Source organism: Drosophila melanogaster, chromosome 3R (genome assembly GCF_000001215.4).
Source record: "Drosophila melanogaster chromosome 3R".
Classification (NCBI taxonomy): Eukaryota; Metazoa; Arthropoda; class Insecta; order Diptera; family Drosophilidae; genus Drosophila; species Drosophila melanogaster.
Genome location: NT_033777.3, coordinates 20,415,721 through 20,442,204, shown reverse-complemented (window position 1 = coordinate 20,442,204; position 26,484 = coordinate 20,415,721). Strand labels below are relative to the sequence as shown.

The 26,484-nt window shown below is 41.3% G+C and overlaps 1 protein-coding gene across 10 annotated transcripts in view; it reads left to right on the top strand.

Moving 5' to 3' along the window:
* The window catches only part of Gfrl (Glial cell line-derived neurotrophic family receptor-like), a 106,131-nt gene that overhangs the window by 42,384 nt on the left and 37,263 nt on the right, over nt 1-26,484 (top strand). For 3 of the 10 annotated variants that reach the window (NM_001260277.2, NM_001300494.1, NM_001260280.2), the window contains exon 2: nt 4,070-4,524. The exons of the other annotated variants lie outside the window; for them this stretch is intronic. In NM_001260277.2, coding sequence (NP_001247206.1) covers nt 4,281-4,524 — 244 coding nt within the window. In that variant the 5' untranslated portion in view covers nt 4,070-4,280. The remainder of the gene's footprint in view (nt 1-4,069; nt 4,525-26,484) is intronic. 10 annotated transcript variants of the gene reach the window in all.

Genomic DNA, 26,484 nt, shown 5'->3' with positions numbered 1-26,484 from the left:
ATTCATTTTCCAACCCATCCTACTAAACCGGTGGAAATACTCGTGTACCTCTGACGACATCTGCTGCGATTCTCAGATAGTTACACGTACATTGTGGTGGGCAGGTGGGGTCCTGAAATCAATACTCATAAATTAAAGTCATAAAATGGCAACATCATACCAATACCAATACCAGTAATACAGTAAATATAAATAGAATCCAGACACGAATTTTCAAGTGCCACCATCAGTCTGCACGTCGGAATCAATCGATTCACGTGTCGTACTGTCTGTCATTCCATGGCTGAACTTTCAAGAAGAATATGGTCCGAAAGGACAAAGTTTAATGCCAAAGTAGGAAACCCAAATCGAACGAGAGATCTAAGTGCGCTTTCTAATTACCATGTGTACTCCGATGCTCTCTTTCAATTCAGGTGAGATGAGTTGGCTGGGAAATCAGAAATCTAGATCAGGACAGGTCGGATAAGTTTTCGATGGCAGGGCACATGACAGTATCCGCAGACGCGACCTTCAGGCCCATTTAAACTTTCACAAACAATAAAAATCGCCCTACATAATACATGAGTCCGTGTTACGACACCGTGACAGACAGACAGACAGACAGACAGAATAAGTTCCCTGGGCTTGGATTCGTGGCTTTATGCCCAAAAAGCCAACAATCCAGCTCCGGAGTGAAATGCGGAAAACAAGTTTTGCATTTGAAGGGGCAAATATTTGCGCACTCATTACGGATGTGATTGTTTGCCCGCCAACTACCACAACTTTCGCCCTATTAAAATTTCATTAGAGTTTCGTTCTAGCCTGTAATTATGAATGGAGTTAACCAGACAGTTGACCAAAAACCCGAGAAAACTTTTCCTATGAAAGAGTTTGCAGCTTTGCTCACTAATCCGCATTATATGAACCTAATTTAGTATAGTTAAAGCTTAGTAGTGTGTGCCATCAATAACAGATTCAAGGATACGAGGCATAATTAATAGTTAAATATTGAATTTATTGCACTTTGAACCGCAATTATATTTTAGTCCTCTAAAGAACTAATTTCACACCTCAGCCTCGTCGTTTATAAAATGTAACTTAATTTAATCAGTGATGCCATTTAACTTTAGAGAAGTTAATTTCACTGGATCACAATTAACATTGCCAGTCGAGTACTTTGCGGCTCGAATTGCATTTGTCATGCATAGAAGACTTACCGGAAGGCAACAAATGTCACTCGACACTGCGTCTTTGTTGTGACGTCAAGGTGCAACCGCATGAGAAGGAGCTCTCAAAAGACTCCATGGAAGTGGGAAAGGGGATGGGTGCGAGGGTGATGGGATATCAAGTTGTTATGTTGCACATAATTATATCAGAGCCGCGAAAGTTTCCCGACAATTTCGTTGAGTGCCACTCAGCCAGCAGGCGAAGGAGGAGCAACTTTTATGAGATCCTGACACTGGCAGGCGGCTAATTAGATATTCTATCGTCCTATTTAATGCACTCGACTCCCGGCCAGCATTCTAGGGATTCTTAACAAAGTGTTGTGTCACTCCGCCCCGCTCGACTAACTTCTCCACCTCCCTCCCCCCTTTGCCAACGATTGTTATTGCCGGACTTAAGAACTAAAGAATTCCAATTTAAATCGAATTTTCGGCATGGCATGTGAAAGGCATGTGGCATTCTCCCTATTTTCCAGGCCAAAGCCTTGCCAAGTGTGTCGATGCAGTGACTCGGAGAGCTTGACATACAAATTTGTGGTACATTTATTGGCTTGTTTGGTCAGCCCACACACACACACACACACTAATAGATAGCCAAGAGATAAAGAAGGCGGGTTCCAAGGGGCAAGATATTTAAATGTTAAGCTGACTCTCAAAGTCAGGGGCCATTGACACACATATTTGCACAGCTGGTGAGCTGAGACCGGACTTTCGGTTCCGCTCCAAGATCCTGCCAGTAAGTCCTGGCCATGGCCGTGCGGTCGAGTTCTGTGCACTCTAATTTGCTTTATTTATTACACATTACCAGACCAGTCCAGACCAATTGCAGGGCACAGGCACCGGGCACAGATGGCCGCCTTTTGGCTTCAACGATAACTTATGCAAAAAGTTGAAACTTTAAATAAATAAACTTTGAGGCGGAGGCTGCTCCAGCTTCTGCTCCTGCTCCTGTGCTGTTCACACGTAACAATTTGCGAGGTAAACATGGCTTTATTTTAGTTTCAATTTTCGCTTCGTTATTTTTCCACACATACACAGACAAAGGGAGACTGTTTGTTTTTAGATTGCAGCAGCGCGTTGCATGTTGTCTTTGCCCGTCGTCTTTTTGCCGCCATTTTACGCTCGTTATGGCAACACTTTGGCTCAAAAGCAAACGACAGCCCTGAACACATCTCAAACGGCGGCCGCGTTTGCACAGCGAGAAAAAAGTCAGTAGGATTGGCATGAGAACGATCCTGCTCCTCTGCCTTCTCCGAGAAGGCAACTGCGGGCTGCCTAGATGGCTGGCTGCAAAAAATCATTTCAAGCAGAAACAACAAGGGAAATGCGGAAAACGCCTTCGCGCCTCTCCTTCTGTACGGTGGCCCCTTTCCAGTCACATTTTCCGCCCAACCCCACGGCCGTTTGTTTGCCTGCACTCGCTCCGTTGACTAGCAACTTTCGTCGCCTCGGCCTTCGTCCTTCAACCTCCTGCCTCACACTCGCACCTAAGCACCCACGAAGCCGACGTGATTGACTGCACTGCGACGTGTCTGATTCACAGAGAAAAAGGTTGGGGGTCTATAATTCTCGCTTTAAAACGCTTCTTGGATCTCACATCAAAAGGTGGAAATATATACCCACTAATCCTACTTTAAAATCCAAAGAAGTTTGAGTTATTGTTGTAATACTTGTAACTGCCAATATGAATGATATATATTTAGGATGTGAAATCGAATTCATATAACTATTGGGTTGAAAAAGAATTCAGATGGAGAAAACAGTGTGCAATTAAAGAAAACGACGTAGTTCACAATACTATTGTATTGACTCGATTTATTTACCAATTTATAGATCGTGAGATACAATGTTTTTTCAGTTTTCCTTGTTTGCCTTTTTTATCATATCTGGTAATAATTTTCCTTTCCTGCTGCCAAAGATGCGTGTTGCATTTGCCTGTCTGCCGTTTGTCGTCTGTCGCCGGGATTTGTTTACATGATTGCGCACAGGAGGAGTGTCTGCCCTTCACATTTCCCTGACTGCTTACAGCTTTTCCCTTATCCTTCGCCTGCTGCATTAGCACTCGAGTGTTTGCATTTCCTTTGAGCCAAATCGCAGCAAATTATATTTTTATTGATTCGGCAAACATTTGAGCTGCGCGATTTGCCCGATAAAGGCGCTGCTAGAGTGGCAAAGTGAATTAATTTTCCCGCTTGGGAATTTACAGTTTGCCTTGGTCTTGGTGATGATGTGCACACTGCATATTGCGCATACGCCACCGACACGGCGGACTTAGATAGCGGAGCGGTGGAAGCAAAAACCGCAGAAGGAATAACAGCGATGGCAATAACAACAACAACAACAGGAAGAGGAAAGCGGTGGTAGCCACAACTTTTCGCATTTACCAAAAACTTTTCAACATTTTCTTGTTACCCGCTTGTCTTCTTCGTTTTGCAACATGGCCATAGACATAGACCCACTGAGCAAATTGTAAATGAAAAAGTTTTTATGTTATTCAGTGTTTGCAGAGGGCGGAACCGCCGTCTAGCCCTCTCTTTCTTCCCCCCTCGTGCCGGCTCTGTCTTTGCTCTACTATTGTTGTTGCTGTCGTTATTGCTGCATTATGTCTATTGTTGTCTATATACATTTTTGTCGAAAGTAATTGTAAATGCTGTTCATAGTTTGACTGTCGACGTGATGTCCCTGTCCTCTTTATATTCCCTTTTGCAATTTCTGTGCCACTCAATTCGAGAGTTTTCCATTGCCCAGTTTCCAAGCTTTCCCAGTTTTCCTAACGCAGCCCCATGTTTTAAAGTCAACACTTTGGCATTTGGCGAAGGGAGTTTGTTTTAAAACACTTGGCTAAAGTCTCTGAATATTATTTTAAGGCAAGCGAAAGTATTGCAGTTCTGCAAGTGAAATAAACACATTCCCCAGCTTGAGGCATGTGTGAACGACGAAAACTGAAAATAATGCCGCACAGTGCTCAAAACGTAAATTAAGCCAGCCACCAGCGACAGTGGTGCAAAAACAAATAGAAAAAAAAAAACATCATTTACCAACATTTGAAGTGGCGGACGAGGAGGCTATAACCACAACATGACCCGCTTTCGCATAAAAAACCTGAAAATCCTCTCCTGCTGCCTCAGCCTGTGGGTGGTCCTCTTCGGTGGAGCCCTGCACCTGGCGCAGGGCAGCGAGTTCCCCGAGCGCGAGTGCTGCGACCTAACCACCACCTCCACGGTGGGCCCGCTGCCCATGCCGCCCGCCGCGCTGCCCACCGACAAGTCACTCTCCTCGGCCACAACGGCCTTGGAGACGGATCTGGCCATCGGACGATCGGGTAAGTGGTGGCAGTTTGCCTGCACTGGAACAACTAATTTCATAAAACATGCTTCAAAACTATATCTTCTTATGTCAGTTAAATTTATTTAAGTGCTAAAAAGAAGCATTTATAAATCAACTAGGTACGATAACAAATATTTAACTTTAAATTACAATTTTCATAATATTTATGATATATACGTCTAATTTATGATATCAACACTATTTTGCAACAAGATTGGTTAGTATCCTAAGCCTCCTTGATGACTCCCCATAGCACTTTTTATCTTTAGAAACCTAGCCACATTTCTTCGACTGCATCGCTTGGCGGCTTGCGGTCCATTGCCTATTCATAGTGCCACTAAAAATGGCCCAGTCTAATTGCCAAGCGATATTTAATGGCTCAATGAGCAGCAGGACTCCCTGAGAGGGTTCGGCAATGGAGAGATAGTGGAGGACATCATCATCACTAACGCTCCAATTAACACAATGACCTTTCGCCAGCCATCGATGCAGCTGAGTGGTCCCAAAGCACCCACGGGGCTGCCAGGGGGTTAACATGGTTTTTTCTTTGCCATGCCATGCCACTGCGGTGTGGGAACAATTTGAAATTCAAAGCAAACGTCAGCCGTAAAACAATTTATATTCACTTTGAATTGCGGTTTTGTTTCGCATTTTATTGTGCGGCAAGACAACCAGATATATAGACAGACTGAGAGGATGTAGTGCGGATATAGAGGGTTATGGTACGTGTGTGTCTCAGTTTCTTGCTGCCAAGTTGAATCGTATTAAATGTTTGCTGAGCGATGCTACGTGCCGCAAACAGCAGCAACAACAATTGGCTGTCACATACTAAGTAAATACAGAATTCAATAGAGCTTTTTACCCAGGTTACAACATATTTTCTGTGTGGTGTGCTGCAGTGTTCTTGCACAGATGCAATTCGAACAAAACTAAAACTGCAAAAGCCAAATCAAAATCAAAATAGGTACAGAATATCAAAATTCCATTAAATCGTTTTTCTGCAGGGGGGAAACGATTACTTGCCATTTAATTGCACTTCTCTGAGTACCTCAAAAAAGTTTCTCAGTCTGAGTGTACGAAACTTTTTTGGCCCACACAATCGCTACCTTTGTATGCATCCTTAAATGTTAAATTAGCCACGAATTAAAAATGTCAGTTGGAAAAGTTGAAGGCTCCACTTTGATCCACTCGACTCCGCAGGACCTGCAACTACCCATCCTGTCCAATTCCTTCCCAGTAAACTCTTACTATGACGGACATTCGATGGGTTCGAGGAACAAACTTAAGTGCATTAACCCAACAATTGCAATGGGCTGAGTGGAAATCAATACACGCACTTAGTGGGGGTTCATGTCCCGGTAATTGAGTTTATTAAATAATCACAAATATCGATTGGATTCGGTTCATTTCTGCTTGCCGCTCAAATTCAAAGGGTTGAAAAGGGCCAATTGCCCAGCACAAAATGCGAAATGTTAAAAAAGTTTATTATGAAGCAAACTTGATTGACTGACTGACTGTCAGACGGGGACATAACTCACACAGTCACAGACACAGGTTGGCAGGACAAATTAGTCATTAAACGATGCTCTCAATGTGCCAGACGCATTGAGTGCAGTGCAGGTCAAGAGAGCACTTCCAAAACGGGGGAATCGGCATGTTAAAAAAGTGGTGAGCTACACTGGAAAAATTATACCGATTTTGGGGTCAGACTAAGAGTAAGGGTGTCTGGCCTTAAGAGCTAAACTAGATTGAGATACCTTCATACATTCTTAGTTACAAGTTTCAGCTTCCATGCTTACATAACGTCCTTTTCAAAGCCAATTAATCAATCAAACTAGTGAGGTATGATGTGTGCGAAATCAATTTCATTTCGAAACAAAAGCCAATAACTTTAACCTCTGATAGAAAGAAACTTCTTGACGTGCATTTCGCAGGATGAAAGGCGAACCAACTGGCAAAAGGACATAGTCCTTACTGCAATGGGTTTGACGTTGAGGGACATAAAAATTTCCGTTCTATGTAAGCGGCTTGCCTTTTTTCCTGCTGCTCCTAACAATGTTACTTGGACATATGTTGGGTGGCAAAGGTTGGGTGGCTACATGTAGGTGAAACGTGTGGAACGTCGAGAACATCTTGCAGTTTATGTATATGGCCTTTAGATTGAGTTTGCACGAATGTACACAAGTTGTTCGAATTCGCATTTGAATGGGGAATTTCTTTTAGTGGCCGACGAGGACGACTAGGACGACGGATGTGCCTCCTTGAGCTGTGGACCTCCGAATCTCTCGGTCTGCATGTCCATCTGTCTGCATGTCTGTCGGCTTGTCTCTCTGTCTGTCTTTCTGTTTGTCGTTGGGCTTAGCCATGACATAAGATTTTAATCAGCATAAAATTTTCGATATTCCGTTATTTCTTCGATTGCTTTTCCCCTTTTGACATGTGCAAAAAAATAGAAAATGGAAAAATATCATATTTAACATTGCTTTCCTTATTTATTCAAGTCCCGGCTGCTTAACCTATTTCCATTCATTTTCTATTGCTGTAAAGGGGTAGGTTGCCAGTTTTCTATTAAGTAGGTAAATTCTCTTGAAAATGGTGTATAAAGTTTAAGCTATCAAGGTTTTATTCTGTCAAATTATACTAAAAAAGAAGTCACTAAAATATGGCAAGAATATGAAAACAAAATCTTTGTTTTTGTTTATTTTTCATTTACTTTTATATGCAGGATGGGATGTGAAGTAATATTATTATATTACTTATATTATTAAGTCTTAAAGTCAAAGAAAGCCTGCATTTCAAGTTCATATTTGCAGTAGAATTTTTAAATCTTAAAAGAGATATAGTCTTAAAGGACCAAAGCATTGTGTTGGCTAAAATGTTGTTGCAACCGCATTTCCTCGCTAACACGCTTACCCTTAAATCGCATCAATTTTAAACGCAACAGACACTTCACTCCGCACACAGACACACGGACACGGACACGGGCTCGGGCACAAACACTCGTAAGTTATTCCACCTTAATTATATTGCAACACCCCGACTCGTCTCCCTGGCCCCCGTCCACATCTTCCGCCGATCCAAGCCGAACCGACCGATTCCGACCCACTGCAACCCATTCCGACCCAATTCGAGGCACACATCGCGCCCAGGTGCCTGAAGGTCCATGTAACACAATGTTTTATGTACTGCCCATGTGTAAGTCTCGTTGAGAGTGTATGTGTGTGGACTGGCGGAGTGTGCGTGAATTAGTTATGAAGCCAAAGTCAAAGTGGGTCAGAGGCAGTTCTTCCTTTCCCGCTGCAATTCCGCCTCGAGTTGCCGCCGCTGCATTCGAGTGTGGCCATATTTTTAGAGCGCAGCCAATGCCAATTTAATGTTATTGCGTATACGTGCCGTTGGCCAGCATTATCAATAGTCGGTGCATAGTGTGTGCACAGCGAAAAATGACAATAACATCAGTTTTTTATGGCAGCCCTTAGATTTGTTATGACATTTAAGGGGTATAAATGCTTGACCTTACTCACATCTTTTAAACAACTTAAATGTATCTTCGTTTCAAGAAAAGTATTCGGTTTACCTATAGTATGAAATCGAATATATCGTCATTTGGTTAGTCGGCGTATTGAAGACGCATTTTGTTCTCAGTGCCTATATGCATCTTTGTCCGTTTGCAAGAGTTAAAATTGTAATTAAATTCAACACCCGCACATGTGTAATGTAAATTATGTATGCGTGTCACAGCCGTCGTGCCACAATAAAATGCAACACGAGGCGAAGGAACAACTGAAATGCAGCTGCCGACATACATTTCAATTTGTAGGACACTCAGGACCAAAAACAGAAGCCGAGAGGAAGGTACAAGCTCTCGCCACTTAACCTTCTGCCTGAAACAGACCAACTTAAGATGGCGATTGCGATGAAGGTGGTGATGGTTATGGCGATGGCGATGGAGATGGCATCCCGCTGCCATGAGTGCGACCTTCATCAAATCAACGAAAGGTAGCAGCCTTTGCTGTTGCTTTCAGTTGCTCGCTGTTTGCCAGGCAAATTAAAAATTCAGCAGAAGACAGAAGACACGGGGGCGGAGACGACGACGACCTCAGTGCGATGCCAAAGGTTGTTCGCGGCTGCTGGTCGACTGGTCTCGGTCTCGACCTGTCTCGATTTCACTTGAAATGGGAAAAAATGCTCCCAGTCGGAGGACTCCAAGGGCGTAGCGCACTGAAAGCAGAAAAAAGTAAATTAAAATTGTCTGTTTATTTGCACAAAATTCTGGCAAAGTAAAGAATAAAATATGCTGACTTGCGGGAGTCCTTTAAAGTCAACTGTGTGGCACAGTCGGATTTGCGTGGTTCTTAAAGGGTTAACACACTACCAACATCATACGTTGATACAAATTTTCAATGAAAATTCCCAATATAAATATTTCCATTTTTGTTAATTTTATTAATGTTAATATAAAATGTGTTAAGGAATTTTTACCTTAAAACAATCGCTCTTGGGAGGAATATTACATTATATAATATAACAACGCCCAAAGTAATTCTTTAAATTAATCGCATTTAAGACCTTTATAAAATGTAAATAATATAATGGAGAATCAAATTAAAAACGTGCATATCAAAAGTAAGCCTTAAAAAAATGCTGGACTCGCTCCGGGCAAGTGTGACTGTGCTGAAAGTCAAGGCTGCTAATTAAGTGCTTTTTTGGGGTTAAATACACATACATATAAGCAGCTTCCGTCACAGTTACAGCTCGGGCTAAAGCTGGGATTTATCCAGCCGATTGCGACTGTGCTGAGCACAAGCTATTAAGAGTCCTTTACTTTCTGCCTCTGTGTGTGTGCTGGCTGGATCATGTTTTAAGCTGCTGGGCTTAACATCAATTTTTGAGAGCTTACTCCTTGTCTGTATGAGTTTGTAAATGCGAAAAGAGGGCCTCGGCAAACGAAGAGAACTTATATTGTTGCACTGCCTCGTATCTGGCGGATTTTCTCATTATTAAACTGGAACCCATCTAATTAGGATACGCTATTCCCGTACACATACATATGTACACATTCATCTTGCGTGTGGCATTTCGTTAATGACACTTTAATGTGCTACAAAATCAACTGACACAGCTGGAAAAATAAATCACATTTTTAGCAGCAATATTTTGAAATAGAGCCTCCATAGGGCGCGTATGCCACAGGCATATATCACCGCCTCGCCCAACCCCTCTCGTCACCTATCAAAATTCACTTTTCATATACAACCTACCCACCGGGAGCTTGGTCTATATGTCTGAATGTCGGTCCGTTTGACTGACTGGATGACACACATTTAACCCGCACGTAGTCGCAATTTTAATATAATAGCGGGCTGGAGCGAAGACAAGTCGCCGAGTTGAAGCCATATCAACGACCTAGTAAGCATCTTTATACAATTTCATGAGGCTGTCGGCACAGGCACACGCACTCTCACACCAGTGTAAAAACACCAACGCAGGGACACGGAGGACACCTGGCGACGCAACCGCGCACTTTACATAAATTTGTTATGCATATAAAATTAAAAGCATATTTTTAGGCGCTTGTCCCGGCAGTGTTGATATTTTTACGGCAAATACTCGTAATTTGTAACTCTTGCACAACTCGAGAACTTCAAAGATACGCAGATAATCAGACGAATGGAGAGCGTTTTGAATCAGAAACAGATACGCGCACACACCGAAAAACTCATCGGCCTCTAAATGAGCAAAGTTTTTCTTTTATTTGATTTGCACAGGATTCAAAGGGAAAGTAACAGAATCGCAACTGTTTGCCTACGTATCGTGTTTTGTTGGCTTTCTCTTTTTGGCCCAAAACAAACGGCAGAAAGTTAAGTTCAAATGAGAGAACACAACGAAAAGTCATACAAATTTGCCGAGCAAATGGTGGAAATATTAACACGCGTGTCTGTTTGCCACTCGCATGTCTGTGAAATTAAAAATGAACTCACGAGCACTGCACAGAATTTTTGGGTCGAACTGCTGTTATTTTTCAGAGAAATTTATTATTTCTTAAAGTTAATTAAGATTTCTTAACACGGAAGAATGATATATTTTTAAGTAATTTACAATTCCTTTAAATGTCTTAATTAAATTCAAGAATTACTGTTTACTCCATTACCTTTATTTCATATTTTATAATCCAATTACAATACAACTTTATACGTTCTAAGAACGCTGTATTCTTAGATGATTTTTTTTTTTTAAGAATATGTGGTCTTTATAATAACAATTATAATTAATTAGGTTTTTTTTTTTAAATCTCCAAATAGCACAGCTCGTTTCACAGGAATTTTTTTTACAAATATAAATATTTAATTGACTATAGACCAGGCTGTAACAGTGCAGTGAATCAACAAAGGCAGGCCCAAATTGTTAGCTACTGCCGGGCCTGAAATCAAAATACATTAACAACGCGTTGCGTGCCTGAGACTGTGTGTGTGTTTGGTGGTGTTCGTGTACGGGGCAGGAGGAGTGGGTGAGCCACTTCATCACCGCGGCAGGACCAACGGCATATGCAAATAATTCAGGCAAACCAAAGCGACACTCAACATTCGTTCCGACCTCCCATCACTCCACTTCACTCCAAATCCACCATCCGCCGCCATTGCCAGCGGCTTAAGTTTGCGTTTTTATTTAATTGCGGAAATTGTGGCTTCGCCCTGCCACACACACACAAAAACACACTCTCTCACACACACGGAAAGCTACAGCACACAGCGATTCTTGAGAAAGCGTTGCCTTTATAATTTCTTTCATAACGCAACCAAGCATTGTAACATATTTTTATGGCCTCACATTTTTCTGTTTTCATACAGTTTCGTGTTGGCTTCTCCGGCTCCCCTTCTGCTGCTCCCCCAGCAGCGGTTCTCCAAAACATTCTCGAAATTCCAAAGCAGATATGAGTTTTGATACCGTCGAAGTGGTTGCAGCCTCCCCAACTTCTCGCTTTGATTTCCCTTTTTCCCTCGTCACCACCACCGAAATGAAAAGAGAAACAAATTGAGTCAAGTGCGTCTTCCTCGTTGGCGAAATGTGGAAAATGAGTGGTAGAAGATGGCACTGGGTCCTGGGAACGGAACACATCCTGTCCCGCTTGAAAAGCCAAACTAATTAGAAAGTCACTTTAGACGCCGTTTCAACGCTCCCACAGGTCGAAAGTCGTTGAGCATAAAATTAAAACCGACTCAAATGTGATTTCTACTCGCGTGAATCTTATGAATGTTAATATAAAAATGCCTAATCATAACCACATTACTTTCCGAGCTAATGCAATTGGTATAATTATTTAAGCACATCGGGTTTTCTATTTTTGTTCGTATCCATATTCTCCTTTTGGTTTCTGATGTCGAAAATTTAATGTTTGACAGATGGTTATGAAACTCACGAACTACTTATTCGGAACATAATATTACTAATTAATATTCTGAATCTAACGTTTTTCCAACCGAATTTTCCAACAATCACCGTTTAATAAAGTAACCACAGCAGTTTGCTTGCTTGCTTGTTTTCCAAATAATAGCTGAATCATTACGCGCCACGCGCCACGCGCCGTATACGCAATATGCCATAACTTTATTGATTTCAATTAATTGCCAAAGGAGCCAGCTAGTGCTGGCATTTACGAAAACTGCTCATAAATGAATTGGAAAAGCGTCGAACGAAACAAGCCACCAACAAATGGCGGGCAATCAGTTCGGTAAGTGGCTTACGCTTACACCACGCAGCTCAGCCCAAATATCGATGTTGTTCCTCCCTCCACCTTAGAAGTTGGTAATGTGTTCGAGCGCGGCCCATATCAAAGCATTACGATCTAAATGACACTTTGACAGGAGCAGGGCCTGCCACGGAGTTCGGGTGCGGTGGCCTGCCAGGAGGTGACTCTTGCCTGCCGCTCAGGTGCACGCAGTCGATGGCAGCGGCGATAAGGGGAAGAAAAATCGAGGCAGTCCACTCACATGCTCGCGACACACGCTACTTAACTGTTATTATTTAAAGTTGCAACAGGAAGCAGCTCAGCACTGGAAAAAAGACGGTGTTCAAGTCGATTACAACATCTTAAGAAGTATTGAGCCTAGTGATCTTACAATCCATATCAGTATTCCTTTTTGGAAATATCCATATTGCTAATCAATAGGATATCTGGGATCTTCTTCATTAAATACTCCTCTTTTTTTTTTAAATAATTCGTAATATGTTTTTTAGCTCTAAGACACATTTTTTATCCAGTGCATTAGCAATCGCAGCAAAACTGCGAGCCGGAAGCGGAAAGCTTTTCGCCTGCGGAAGTGTTTCGTGCGCGCCAAGTTTATATAAGCGATGGTGATACGTAGGAGTATGTGGGTGTGTGTGTGATCTGGTTGTATGTGTTGCTCTTGGCTGCAGCCTCATGTGTGTGTTTGTGCAAATTGCAAGGAGTTTAATGACAAAAGCACCAGCTACATTCGAGCACAATGCGTTTAAGCAGCCAGCACTTTGTTGTTTCTAAAGGTCTTAGTGTTAGTGTTAGTGCTGCTGGTGGTGCTGCTTTTCCTATTGGTGTTGCCATTGCTATTGTGGCTTTTCACCCGGGTCTCTAACGAACCGACGACAGACCAGGATTTCACGCCTTTTCCACCTCGCTGCTGCGAAAACACTTTCACTGGCGCCCGGCAGCTGGCTGCTTGGCTCTCAGTTCGGGTAATCTGGAATCACCGAACGGGGTTCTTATGCGCACTCCATTACACAGAGAAAAATAATAAAGCTATGCGATTTCATTAAGACTTTCAAACAGAATATTTATTGAAAAATATATTATGGTTCAGACTCCAAGTACAATTTCATAACATATTTAAATTAAGTTATGTGGTGAATTTTAATAATTAAGTTTGCTAAGTTGAAATTGTCCAACCTAATTCGGTAATATATTACTTCATAAACCAATTGCGAATTCTAAAAAAAAAAAATTTTAAATATCTCAATTTGGTTAGTTAAATGCTCATTATCTTTATCTGTAGATTGGGATGCTTAAAATTATTTTCAGATTATCAATAACTAGTTTCCTTTTCGTTTAAGAGAGATCTAATGTGGTATAATATAAGTAATAACAAAATTATTTAAGAATATTTTTTTATTTAATGTAAATTTGTATTTCTTTTTAATTTTCTCTGTAGCAGCTATGGCAGACTTCTTTTTCCGCGGCCCCAGCGCACTCTGCGATTGCTTCTCATTTCGCCGGGCTTCTAGCTCCATTTCCGTCGACTGCCAGTCGATGATTTTAGCCGACATCTTGTTCGCCTGCTTCCGTTGTGCGCAGCTTAGCCGTCGTGTTTGCTGCATTTGTTGTGCCTGTTGTCGCTGGTAAACGCTGCACAATCACCGCAGCTGCTTTGCATTTTCCAATGGCTTTTCCTGCGCCCCCTGGGCGACCTGGTCGACTGTCGCGTGTCTCTGTAGATTGAAAAACATTTTCCGTGATTTTTTGTTGTCTGCGACTGCTGCTGCTCCGGCTGCAGTTTTGCCTGTTATTCTCTTGGCATTTTCACATTTTGCATGTATTTTGTTGACAGGCCGAAAATAATCTAGGTGGCTCCCATGCATTTATTTCTATTCTATGCAGGATCTCAATTCACGGTGGCATTCAAATGGCTTGACTACGTGACTGCTCGAAGCAGAAGCTTTGGAAGATCTGGTTTAATATGGTTGTTAAGGGGGAATCGAGAGGGACTTCGGTTGGTAAAATACTTAGCAAAAAAATCTCAAATTCTTCAAGCCTATCCTTAGTTCATGATCGTGATACAGAATTAATTTAACTAAATTATCCACATACCATATAAATATATTCGATTTCCTGAATAAGTGCTATTCTTATCTGAGTGAAAATCTTGAGAGAAGCACCTGTGGAGAATATCTTAAACTACCACGTCTTGAAGGCTTTATGTTAAATATACAACGGAGGGTATCAATATACATTCAAGGCTAATTATTCATATCCCCACAGAATCGAACCAGTGCCTGGAATTGTTCCCTGTTTCGGCTCAACCCATTGTTTTGCTCCCTGTTTGTGTGACATATGCTAATTTGTAATTGCTCGTTTGTGTGCACCTACCTACACGACCCATTTAAACATGGGTTAGTGCGTGTGTAAGAACACACACAATTAGATGCGGCAACAACAACCATACCCCTAGCGATGTGTAACAACTATTGTGGATATAAAATGCATAATTTATAATTCCTGCGGTCACTTTCGTGCGCGCTGTTAATTGAAGCATACTTTTGAGAGCCGACTGAATTTATTGACATTTATATGATTTAATTAAAATGCAACGTATAACAGAGAACACAGCAAAATAGGCAGCCAAATCAAAAGCGGCCACATTATAAATATGCATAATTTAATGACACTGCACAAGTTAAACAATTTAAGCATTAAAACTGTCCATCTCCCTGTCAATTGGCCAAATTGAAATATAACTATATATAAATAATTGAGGCAGTTTTCCATGACTGCTGCTGTTGATTTTGCGACAATTATGCGACTGCAAATTCGGGAAAATCTTTCGGTAAGCTTCATAAAAGCTTCCGCATTATGTTTACAAGCTAATAAATGTCAACGGCAAACTGGAAACTGCAAACTGCCAACTGAAACTGCAAACAGCAAACCGAAACTCGAACTCCGGCGATGCCCGAAATGCAAAGCCAACAAATGGCCGGCAAGGACAAACAAATTAAGCTCCTGAATTTTGCATGAAGCCAATTGCATTTTGGGCAACCGGCCAAAGCACATCCAATGGTCTGTTGGCCGGCTTTTTGGCCAGATCAAGTTGTAGCAAAGTTAGAGAACTGCTGACACACACACACACACACACCAGCACACAGGGTCACAGATTATTTGCAGCTGACTGAAGTTGGCCTAATTGATTAATGATCCCCCTTATGACCATGAGTCAGCCATTCAGTAAAACCAACTGGTGACCTTTAATCTGGTGACCCATGTTGGAGCCCAATTTTGAGAGGGGTTGTAAAAACGATTGTGGTACAAATCGACTGAGGCACAGAGATAAAATATATTTTATTTGTAACTTATAAATCTAATGCAATTTGAAAATAATATATATATTCTAAACAATTTATTTCCTTATGCAAATGATACAGCTATTACATTTATTTTAAATAAAAATGAAAGAATTTTGTAAACTGGAAAATAAATTTATGGCTGCTCAAATGTAAGAGATTTATGTGGATACAATTTCATCAGCGAACATCGAGCACAAATTGCCATTTTCTTGGCGTGTACGTGAGCGCTTATAAATAATAACGATTTGGCTAAACCGGAAGCCAAAGTAACAACTTCCTTTTGTACGAATGTTAACCCGTTCGGTCACATGCCACTCACACGACTCGTCCGTGTTTGTGCGTGCATTCACTTATGATTGAGTGCGCTTTGGGGGCGAGTAGCTGAATGGTTCAGCATGCAAAGGTGTATGGGTAATGAGCCCGTGCCACACACTCACCAAAAAGGTCAAAAAACGCAGAATGCTCAAAATGAAACGTCAGGAACAACAACAGAGCAACAAAACAACAAAATTGCGTGTATGCTACTTTTTTTACGGGCACATTTCGTTTTTTGTGCCTTTTTTGTTGCGAATATAGAGGCCTACACATCATCATCAGAGTGTGGTTGTTTTTGCTGGCCCCTCCATACCGTCAACCCTTTCGGAGTCGCTTTTTGTTGCCTGCTTTTCGAATTTCCGTCTGGCATGAAATATATAGCCGGCTTTCTTTTTTGTGTGTGTCGCAAAGTCATGCAGTAAAAATTACATATGTACACATTTGCCTGCCCATGTGTGTGTGTGTGTGTGTGTGTACACGCAACAACACCAGCAAAAATTTAATTTGAATTTGCACATCAAATTCGCATATAAATTTTTAAAGCCACCAACAGGCGGAGTAAAAAATTTAATTTATTAAGCACAACACAAACAAAATCCACGAAAGTTCGTTGGGTAAAAAGTGTACGGGATTTAATCATTCATATGGCCATTTATGTGTGGCACGAGATGCCACAATATCGTCGTCTCTATGACACAATAAACGTCATCATATGACAGCATATTCTTTTGGTTATGTGAATATCACGGCGACATATTAATTGGCATGGCCACTACCCACTACTTACCCCACTGCCGCGCCACAAAGAAGAATTTTTGCTTGGGCCGAAGAGATAACCGACGTATAAGGAATAAGTTTTTTGGCCCGCAGTTTGGCTTTTACCAGATTTGAACGTTTGTGCGACTTACAGTTAGTGGCGTCACCGAAAATTCGTTAACTGCAATGGTTTTGGCCAAGGCAGAACTTTTACAAAGTGATTATTATTGTATGGAAACTTTTGCGGCCTGGTCGAAAGCATGTCTAGTTCTAGTTCTAGTTTTCCCACTCACTCTTGTAGTTACATATGTAAAACCAAAAGGAGGAAAAAAGCCAGACCGAAACGAGGAAAAACTTATGGGCACAAAGTTTTGGTAGCATTTTCATGCCCCTACGTAAGGAATATCGCCAAGCCTGGGCAACAACAAGCCGGCAATACCGAAGACAACGTGAACTAACACCAATTAAAAGTCATTTAACATACACCTTCATACATATAGGAAATTCTAGCCTATATTAGTGGTAGAAATAATAGTGTTTATACCTAATCTTCTTATTAGCTACGAACATTTTCCATTCTAAAAGTTTATGTCCCCATATTAAGCGCCCTTAGCACTTAAAATACCTTTGAATACAAACGAATTTATGAGCTTATTTTGATTTACTTTATATTTCACCACTTCTTGGCTATTTAAAAGAAGGCCCATTGGCACTCTTTTTGTATAGCTATTTGTTAAATACGATGCAACGGCATTAAAAAGGGAGCAAATCTGGCGAGCTGTCAGTGCTATTAACTTAACCACTGCTGTCTTGTGGTTTATAGAAGGCGGGCCAATAAAGGACCAAAGACTGCCTCAGACAGCTTCTGGTCATACAAAGTAAATGGGTTCAAGTGTTTAATATTTCAAAAGTGTTTTCGCCAAACTACGTGGTGTGATGTGGTGCGAGATGCTGCCCATGCCGCATGCCCCTGCCCCTGCCCCTGCCTCATGGTGTGGTACGAAAAGCTATTGGAAATGGCCGGATGCTCCTAGCACGTGTTGGTTTAGTTGTCGACAAGTTTACTATCACAGTTGGGCACGCAAAACTTTGCCCGGCCCTTTATTGGTTAGGAGTAGGGGTCATAAATAAATTAACTACTTAAATTTGCTAGCCGTGGAATCGGTGCGGGATGGAGGGTATTGTGGCACTGGGTAAGCGGAAGTTATTAAATAGAAATAGTTCTTGATAAAATGAAGTACTAAAACATGTTTGCGTATTTAAATAAAGCAGCCAAATGAACACGAACTTATTTAAGAATCTTGAATAAAGAGAACCTTCATTGGAGTGAACTTTTACAGCGACCTTTGACCAAATGGTGTCAATCAGCCTTGGCTGAAACAGAAACATCTTTTACTCGCCCTTTCGGCCAGATTCCGAGCCGAAGCGGCAAAGTGGCCATTACTCTAATTAACCTTATTTCATTCGCAATTATAAACGGCCCGAGCAAACAGTATAAAAAGGGAGAACATCACTAATTGTAACAAGCGGAAAAACAAGAAAATCGGGCCAAACGAAATCCGAAAGGAAAAACCAAAACAATTGCCTTAAACATAATTGTTATTTTGCGCCTTTTTCTCTTTGATTTTCCTTTCGGCCAGTGCCGACTTTCTGGCTCAACCCAAAAACACAAAACAAAAAAAAAAAAACGGAAGGCAAATTAAGTTTTTGCTCTAATTTAGTCTGACGCGCGTTGGCCAAATAGCAAGAACAACAATAATAACAAGCCGCCTTGGCTTTTGCTTTGCTTAATTTACCATTTTTCACTCTTATCGCCCCTCAAGAGCGAGGGTGGCCATAAAAGTAAGGCCAAAAGCGGCAAACAGCCCAGTTCGACTGGCTGTCTTAAAGTTTAAGCTGCGAGCGTAACAATAATTTAATGCGGCTCTTAAATTGTTTGTAAAATGTTCAACAACCGCGCGCGCTGCTCAGTGGCAAAGTTAAAAAGTGGAAAACTTTTTCTTTTCTATTTAACGTAATTTTCCCTTATTTGCTGTGTCTTATACTGGGGGAAATCCACATCCCCACCCCATCCCATCGTGGGCTAGCTCATTTCCCCACGCAGATGTTCCGGACGGTTGTCGAGCATATGTTGCCCTTGCCTCATAATGTGGCATATTTGGCAGCTCGACAGCTTTGAGAGCCGCGATTGAGTCTCGTGCCATGTGCTGTAGTCTTCATTTGGAGTCCTTCCTTCCGCCTTGGTTGTCGCGTTTTCCCTCTTCCCGCTCATCATTTTCTTTTTGGGGGAAAATTACATGGCGGGCGACACTTCGGGCTTTCTCTTTTGTTTTCGTGGTTAAGCAAATGTTTAACAAACCAAATCTGAGATTTGCATTTTATGCTTTCTCCTCCGACCCCCCGCTCACAGCTTTCTTTCATGGTCGGATAAGCTCAGCTTTAATGCTTCTAATCGGGCTTAAAATCAAGGATGTTCGACGAGCAACCGAAAGTCAAATAATTTAAAAGAACTTTTTGTCACATCAATCGTGAAGTGCTGACGTGACATGGGAAAACTTTGTGGTCAGACCGAAGCAAAGCTTCTTAAGTGCTAAGAACCCTTTTTGGGGTGGGGAAATCCCTTACTCGCTCATTTCTAATTCCATTTCCACTTGGCTCTTATTCACACTTCAGCCATGCGGACAAAGAGCTCGGGACAAATTATTGACACACTCAAAGAACACGGACCCTACCAAATCCATTGCTCAAAGGCATGAAAATGAAAACATTTTCACTTATTTGCCCAGAAATTGGATAAGAATCGAACTGAAATTGGATCTCACTCATTGTCGATACACTTGCCACAGCCTCCGCTTTCCGTTGGCATTTTGTTTTGCTTTTAACTGCCTGCCGCTGGTGTTGTTGCCTTTCCAGCCACATCAAGCATTTTCCGGCTATTTTCCACCACCTCCTGCCGAGCCAATGGGCCAGTGGGCCACCCCCCTTTGCCGCACTCTTATTATCGTAATAGAATTTGCCAAATTGAGGTTGAAATACAATGGCTTGGTTTGCCATTTTGCACGCAGAACAATAAATAGCTCTAAAGTTTTATTTGAAAATAAGTTTCAGTTAAATCTTAAATATGTATTGCAGCAGATATTTTAAGCCAACTAAAATATTTTATTTAATTTAGTTCATTAATTAAGTTATTAAGTTAATTAAGTTAGTACTACTTGATTTGTTAAGTTAAGTTGTATCTTCTCTTTGATGTCACTCTTAACTTATTGTAATTGATAGCAAAATATTTATTAAGAGGTGTCCAATTATTTGAAAGTTTTGTATTGATTCGTTCTTTATTTTTATTTGGCATAGGTTAATTTTCTTTAAGTGCATGCCCCTGACTCTCAACCATTTTTGGCATCCGTTTATCGTTTGATTGTTTGTCTGGCCCGCCCTTCATTTTGCCAATGTCTGGTGTGTTTGTTTGCCTGTTTGCTTATTTGGCGGGACTGCTGCTGGTTCGCTTATCAATTGCTGCTTTTATTGCCATTTTAGCCGCCTTTCCCCTTCTGTCGCCTTTCCTCCTCCTCGGCCTCCTTTATAGAGTACGAAAAAAATTCATTGCCTGCCCCAAGGGCGCGTGCCAGTAAACAGCCTCAGTGGGGGATTTCCAAAGGAAGGCATTCGCTTCGACATTGATTAGCCTGCGGTCTAGGCCCACTTTACTGCCGCTTTTCTACTGTCCCCAATTTAATTGTTTACTTTGCGGCAATTGACCTTTTGTGGCATTGCGGTGATTGAATGCCAGATATCACATTTCGCCTTAGCTATTTGGGAATTATGATATTCTGATTGGGTGCGAAATAGCTCATTGCTCACTGCTCGTTCCCTTATATGGATTTATCGGCAATTTCGTTTAGGCAGTAAGAGTGTCAGCGAATAAAAAAGATGAAAGGGGAATAAGCCCCAGGTGGGTGCAGCTCATCGGAAATATGTCAAGAGTACCGGGCTAGCAACTCATCTGGGCTCACGCTGCGTATGAGTAACGCGCTCGTCACGGCACGTCATCAACTTTGTTGCTGGCATTGTGCGAATTTCGCATTCCCCTTCCGTCGTACGTTGCCATTTTCATTTTTTTCCAATCCCGATCTTTTGTTCTTCTGCGTTGCACCACAATGTAGCTGCGGCTAGCGCTGGCAGGCAAAAGCCGCATGGTCGAAGGGAGGAAGTGGCTAAAGCATTCTTTGTTTCTAGGCAATTTCAGTCACTTACCCCGGCCGTTGTTATTGCGACTTTTCCCATGCCGTTCCCTTTGCCACACGTTGTCGCTGGCGATAAAACTGTTACTACTCGCAGCTACTGCCACAAAATACCAATGTCGTTACTGCCGTTCAGTAAGTTGATATGCTGCACGGCTCGAAATTTGTTCTCGAAATTCTTGTTTTTCCATTAACTTAAAGTTTATTAACTCTTATGAAAACTTTATAATGAAAATTGTCATCTTCAAAATTTAAATTTAAATAAAAGTTTTACAATGATTACCAAATTATTTATATATTAAAAGAAGGATACCTTTTAAGTTTCTATTCCACCCTGATTTATTAGAAAATACCTTTAATAGCAGAAATCTCTACTTATTAAATAATTTTATTTGATTATATTTTTTCCCGGTGTCAAGCCGTTTCGTGTTTCTTTGGAGCTTAATCCTGCCCCACCTTGTATCCGTGTCGTGTTGTCTGTCTCCACTTGCCATAACAGCAAACTTGGCTACAAAACTGCTGCCAAAGCTCCAGCCGGCAGTGGTGTCCTTGCCAACTAGCAGAGGAACACATACGTGGATGCCATGGCAGATTCACCTTGGGCATATTGATGAGCCCAACACTTTAATTAGAGCGTCAATAAAACGGATAAATGCAGTCCCAGCAGTCGATGTGCTGATATCAACGGCAGTCTTCTCGTTGGCAGAAATTTAATTTGCCACTCAGTTACACGTCACTTGGTCCTGCGGCATACTTGCACCAATTAACCAGAGCCGAGTCCTCGCTGAAAATTACAATTAATAGTCGTGGCATTTTTCACTCCCTTTGTAGGTGGCTCATGGGCCAAGTCATTGGGCTGGACAGGCGTGCAAATCGCTATAAATTATGGTGTCAACCCAGGCCTAAATTAGTCCCGACACGCAGACAATGGTCAACACCTATGTGCAACTCGTACAGTTGGGGCTAAAGTAATAGTGTTTCATATTGAATGAATTCTGCATATCTTTAGCTGCCATTTGAATAAATAAATCAATGCAGAAGTAAAATTAAATACATTCAACGACTTCGAAGACATTTTTACATCTTCTTTATATCGAATTGGATTGAATCATCTACCATCCAAGAGGTATATATTATTCTGACACAAGCTGTAACTTGCGTCTGTGTCCTTCAAGTGAATCGATCTATAATTAAGATAGCTCCGATACCCGACTGAGTACCTTAGTCTGTCTGTCTGTCTGCATGGAATGGCTTCATTACGGCCACTCGGCAATGGGCTGGAATCGCACTCTCAATGGAATCCAGATAATTCCGCCTTATTTGTTTATGAAATTGACCTGCGATTATCGCTGCAGCGGAAACAGAAACTCCGACAGGGACAAAGACAGGCATATTGCGTGTGTGCTGCCTCATGAATAATACATGTGCTCGAAGTGGGCGTGGCTCGCACAATAAAAGTTTTCCAACAGCGAAATCGTTTTGTTAACTTGTTCACACAAGTGTCGGTGTGTGTGTGGGCCAACAACTCGAAAGTCTCTGTAAAGTCGTTTTAGACTCTTTCGACGATCCCGCATTCTCAGCCTCTAGGATCTGTTGTGAAAATCCGTTTACACAATTTAACGCACAAGTTCGACACAAAAAAAAAAAATGAACTTTCCACAAATGCATAAAACTTTTGTATTGACAATAAACGCCGACAGAAGACTTTCGAATATGGAAAATGCTGAAGACTTGTTATAGCCAAAGGGGCTGTTATAAATGTGCATGTATGTAAGTATATATGGTTCAACTGCACATTCTCCGGAAGATAAAACCCGCAGGCTGCAATGATGCTCTCAAATAGGTTTAGTTTGTTGCGAAGTTGTTTAAAGCCAGTGAGGAAATGGAAAACGAGAACTGGAAACTACACCAAACGAAACCGTTTATACTACAAACTTTCAATCATAAGGTGTTATTAACTCATATACAAGTATTTCGAATTTCTTCTATGAGGGATATATTAAAGCTCTATATATTATTTGAGATTTTCAGTTATTGTCTCTACCGGTTAATTGTTTATGTGCCTAATAAAATATTGCCAATTTATGGGAAATAATAACTTCCCTAATATTTATATATATCATATTCGTTTGTGTCTTGGCAACCTTGTGACGAAAGTTTAATTTATTTAAAAAAAAGAGGACATACATTTTAAGAATGGTACAATATTTTGTAGAAAAGAACCAAAAGTGCAAAAGTGCATCCACTTTTATGGCATTGGCATTGGCAGACAAAAGCGTGCGAAATTCAATGAGCTGCAAAAAGCATCTAAAGTCGCTGCAGCTGCCAGATTTAAGCCAAGAAAAATGTCAGACCGCCAGCTGCGGGCAGCCAACCTGCATTTGGCCCACACTTTCAACCTGTTTGGAGTTTTCCCACCAAAAAAAATATATATATATATATTTGAAAAAAGAACACCCCAAAAGTTTGGATTCCAACTGGAAGTTGACTGTGGTCTGAGCAGGCGGCAGACAAATTGCGCTCGTAAATGCTTTAAATTGTGCACTCCGCTCGGTTCAAATTGAAGTTGGCAAGAAAAAGTGAAGCCGCGACGCGAACAAAACACGGCGAAACAAAAGTTGGCCAAGGAGCGTGCAAAAAATTGCGGAGCGTGTTAAGAAAAATGTTTCTGTAAGCTGCGAACAAATGCGCGACAATATTTCTGTGTGCGGCCAATGTGGAAATCTTCGCTTTAAGTTGCTCAACACCTTTCTTTTTACCTTCGAGTGGGTGTGCTTTCAGTGGCTGCACTTTTCCCGCACTTCTCGACTGCAGCCGGGAAAACGAGAAATGCCAGCAGCAACACTCGCCTTTTTCCGGCTTCTTCTGGCGGCATGAACTGGGTTGATAACCCAAAACCGAGTGCCACTTAAGACCAAGCCAAAGGGCTGGCCACAGAGAAAATAGTTTCTTGATACATTTCTATGAAAGTTGTAAAAATAAAGTATTTAAAGATAAACTCGATATTGTATTTATTTTTTTTAATATAAGGCATTTATTTATTATGCATCTGGGGTTTCCCTTGAACCATTCCCTCACCAAACTTAGTCCCTTTTTTTTCCTAGTGCAGTGCACACTTGAGTTCTCTGCGGCTGCAACAATTGCAAGGTGTTAAATGTCAAACTGTTAAGTTAATACAGCAGCCAGCTCGACTTTTCAACTTCAACTCCTGAACTTCCGACGGTGTTGGATTTTTCAATTTACGGCCTCCAGTTTCGCGCTCTAATGACCTGTTTTTGAACTGATATTAAGTGGCATTAGGACACCGCTCTTGCTCGGCAACTGATTTAAGCGCCTTTGAGCGCTTTAAGGCCACGACAAGGTCAAGTTGGCTGACAGTTTGATAAGGGCAGCGCAAATTCAATAAATGCGCTGACGTAAGTCCTAATTGGGCCGGTAGAAATAAACCAAGCGAAGCACTTAAATTAATTAAAATATCATTTCGGAAGTCGCGGAAAGTAAACGCAGTGAAATCACCGGTTCGAAGAATCCTTTTTTTTTTTTGCTGCTGGACGACAAAGTGAAATCGAAATGGCAAACAAAGCTCGAAATTAGGTGGTCTCCGGCATTATTGTCAGAATAAAATTTCCAAAGGTCGTAAATAATTTATGTAAACTTAAAGGTTTGCAACAGGAGCGGGTGGTGGGCGGTGGGAGTCGGGAAATGGCAGTGGGAATTGTCGCAGACTCCTTTACACTTTGATGCTGCTGTGTTATGAATAATAACTTAGACTCTGTCCGCCCAGCCGCCTTCTTTTTGTTATTGTGCGTTCGAATTCCGCGTCACTCTCGTGCCATCCCTCTCCTGCGCTTTCTCCGTCTCTCTTCTGCATTTGGCAAAGCTTTGAATATTTTACGCCGGCATAAATAATTTAAAACAATGGAACACACGTAAAAAGGGAAAAGGATAATGCAGCAGACGGACAAGGTTTTTTTTCCGAAAAAGCACACAAACGGGACAAAAGTGAGAGCGAAAAAACAGGGCAAAAGAACAGGAAGATAAAATAAAACTTTATATATATATTCTTTTTTTTTTTATCATGGCCCAGAGATGCTGGCCCAAGGACCCACAGAAAGTGCTGCAGCACAGAATCGGGGTAAAAAATGGTAAAAAGCAACGAACACCACCCACCCACTTTCGACCTGAGCGCAACACTTGACATATGTGCCGCCCTTTGACCTCTTTCCCCAGCTGCGGGCCGATGGAATTCCTTGTAAATGAGAAGGCAAGGCGGCCAAAACATTTGACGAACGACAAAAAATGAAATGTAAATGCTGAAAATGTTGTCTTTGCCGCGTGTGAGCCCTCTTTTTTGCCCCTCTAAGCCAGTGAGTGAAGGCGGCTCAAAGAAATGTCAACACACACAAGGCTCACGCACAGGCACTCCGCCCTTAGACAATTTCACTTTGACTTAACAAATAGAAAATCATTTATTCTGCATGCGCGAACGAGGACGCACTGCCATTCCGGATTCGATTTCCCTCAGAGCAGGGCACAGAGCACTTGAAAAAAGAAATTATCCATATTTGAAAGCAAATATCAAAGAAAGTGCGACATGGCTTTGCTTATCAACCCATCAACATGGTCAAAAATTAAAATATTCCGAAATAGGTAAGAGCAATTAATGTAAGTTCCGCCAGGTGGCGCTCGTGTACAATCTCGGATTGTTGAAATTCAAGAATGGAAAATGATATTAAAAAGTAAGGCAACGACTTTTCTCTCAGTCCATGTTAGAGGCAGATGGGAACTCATCCGGAGGAGCCCGTCTCGGTGTGATTTCAGTCCCGTGTCGAGCCTTTAGATTTATGCGCATTTTGCATATTTCTTTTCCTCCTCATTTCAAAAAGCAACAAAAGTGACTTTGGCTTCGCTCCTGATTCAGCAGCTTTTCCATTTTCCTTTTTTATTTGTGAGGGATGGCGCTCCAATTTTCATTGCGCGACTTTTATGACTTTGCCTGCCGCTGCTTTTGACTTTTATCGAATGCAAATTGTTTTATAATAATGCAATCAAATCTTTGTCAACTCTGTTTATTGATGTGTTTATTTTGTTTTGGTTTTCCTGATAATGCCGGCAGCTGAATAACGTTTAACAAGTGGAATAAATTTCAAAAGGAGCCACTTGAGTGTCAAAGTTAACAAGCTTACAATGTTTACTAATAGGTTTCCCCGGGGTCTTATTAGATGGTTTTGAATAATTTTATTTAGTAAGACAACAGGATTCTTTTTATTGACTTAGGAAACTTTTCGGAGAATATAAGAAATCGAACCTTTCATATTTTTTTTTTTTTTTTGAGAATATATATATATCACATCCTTACAATTATATAGTCTAAGCCTTTTACGCATTTTACGCAACATTTTTACACTTACAACCCGATATAGTCAGATTTTCTTTCCCAAGAAGTACTATAAATCTTGGCAGATTCCACGTTACATAAATAAATAAAAATTGAAAACTTGGAGCCGGAAAGTCCCATATAACCCCTTTCAAAGCGCAATCTTGGCAAGACCTGCACT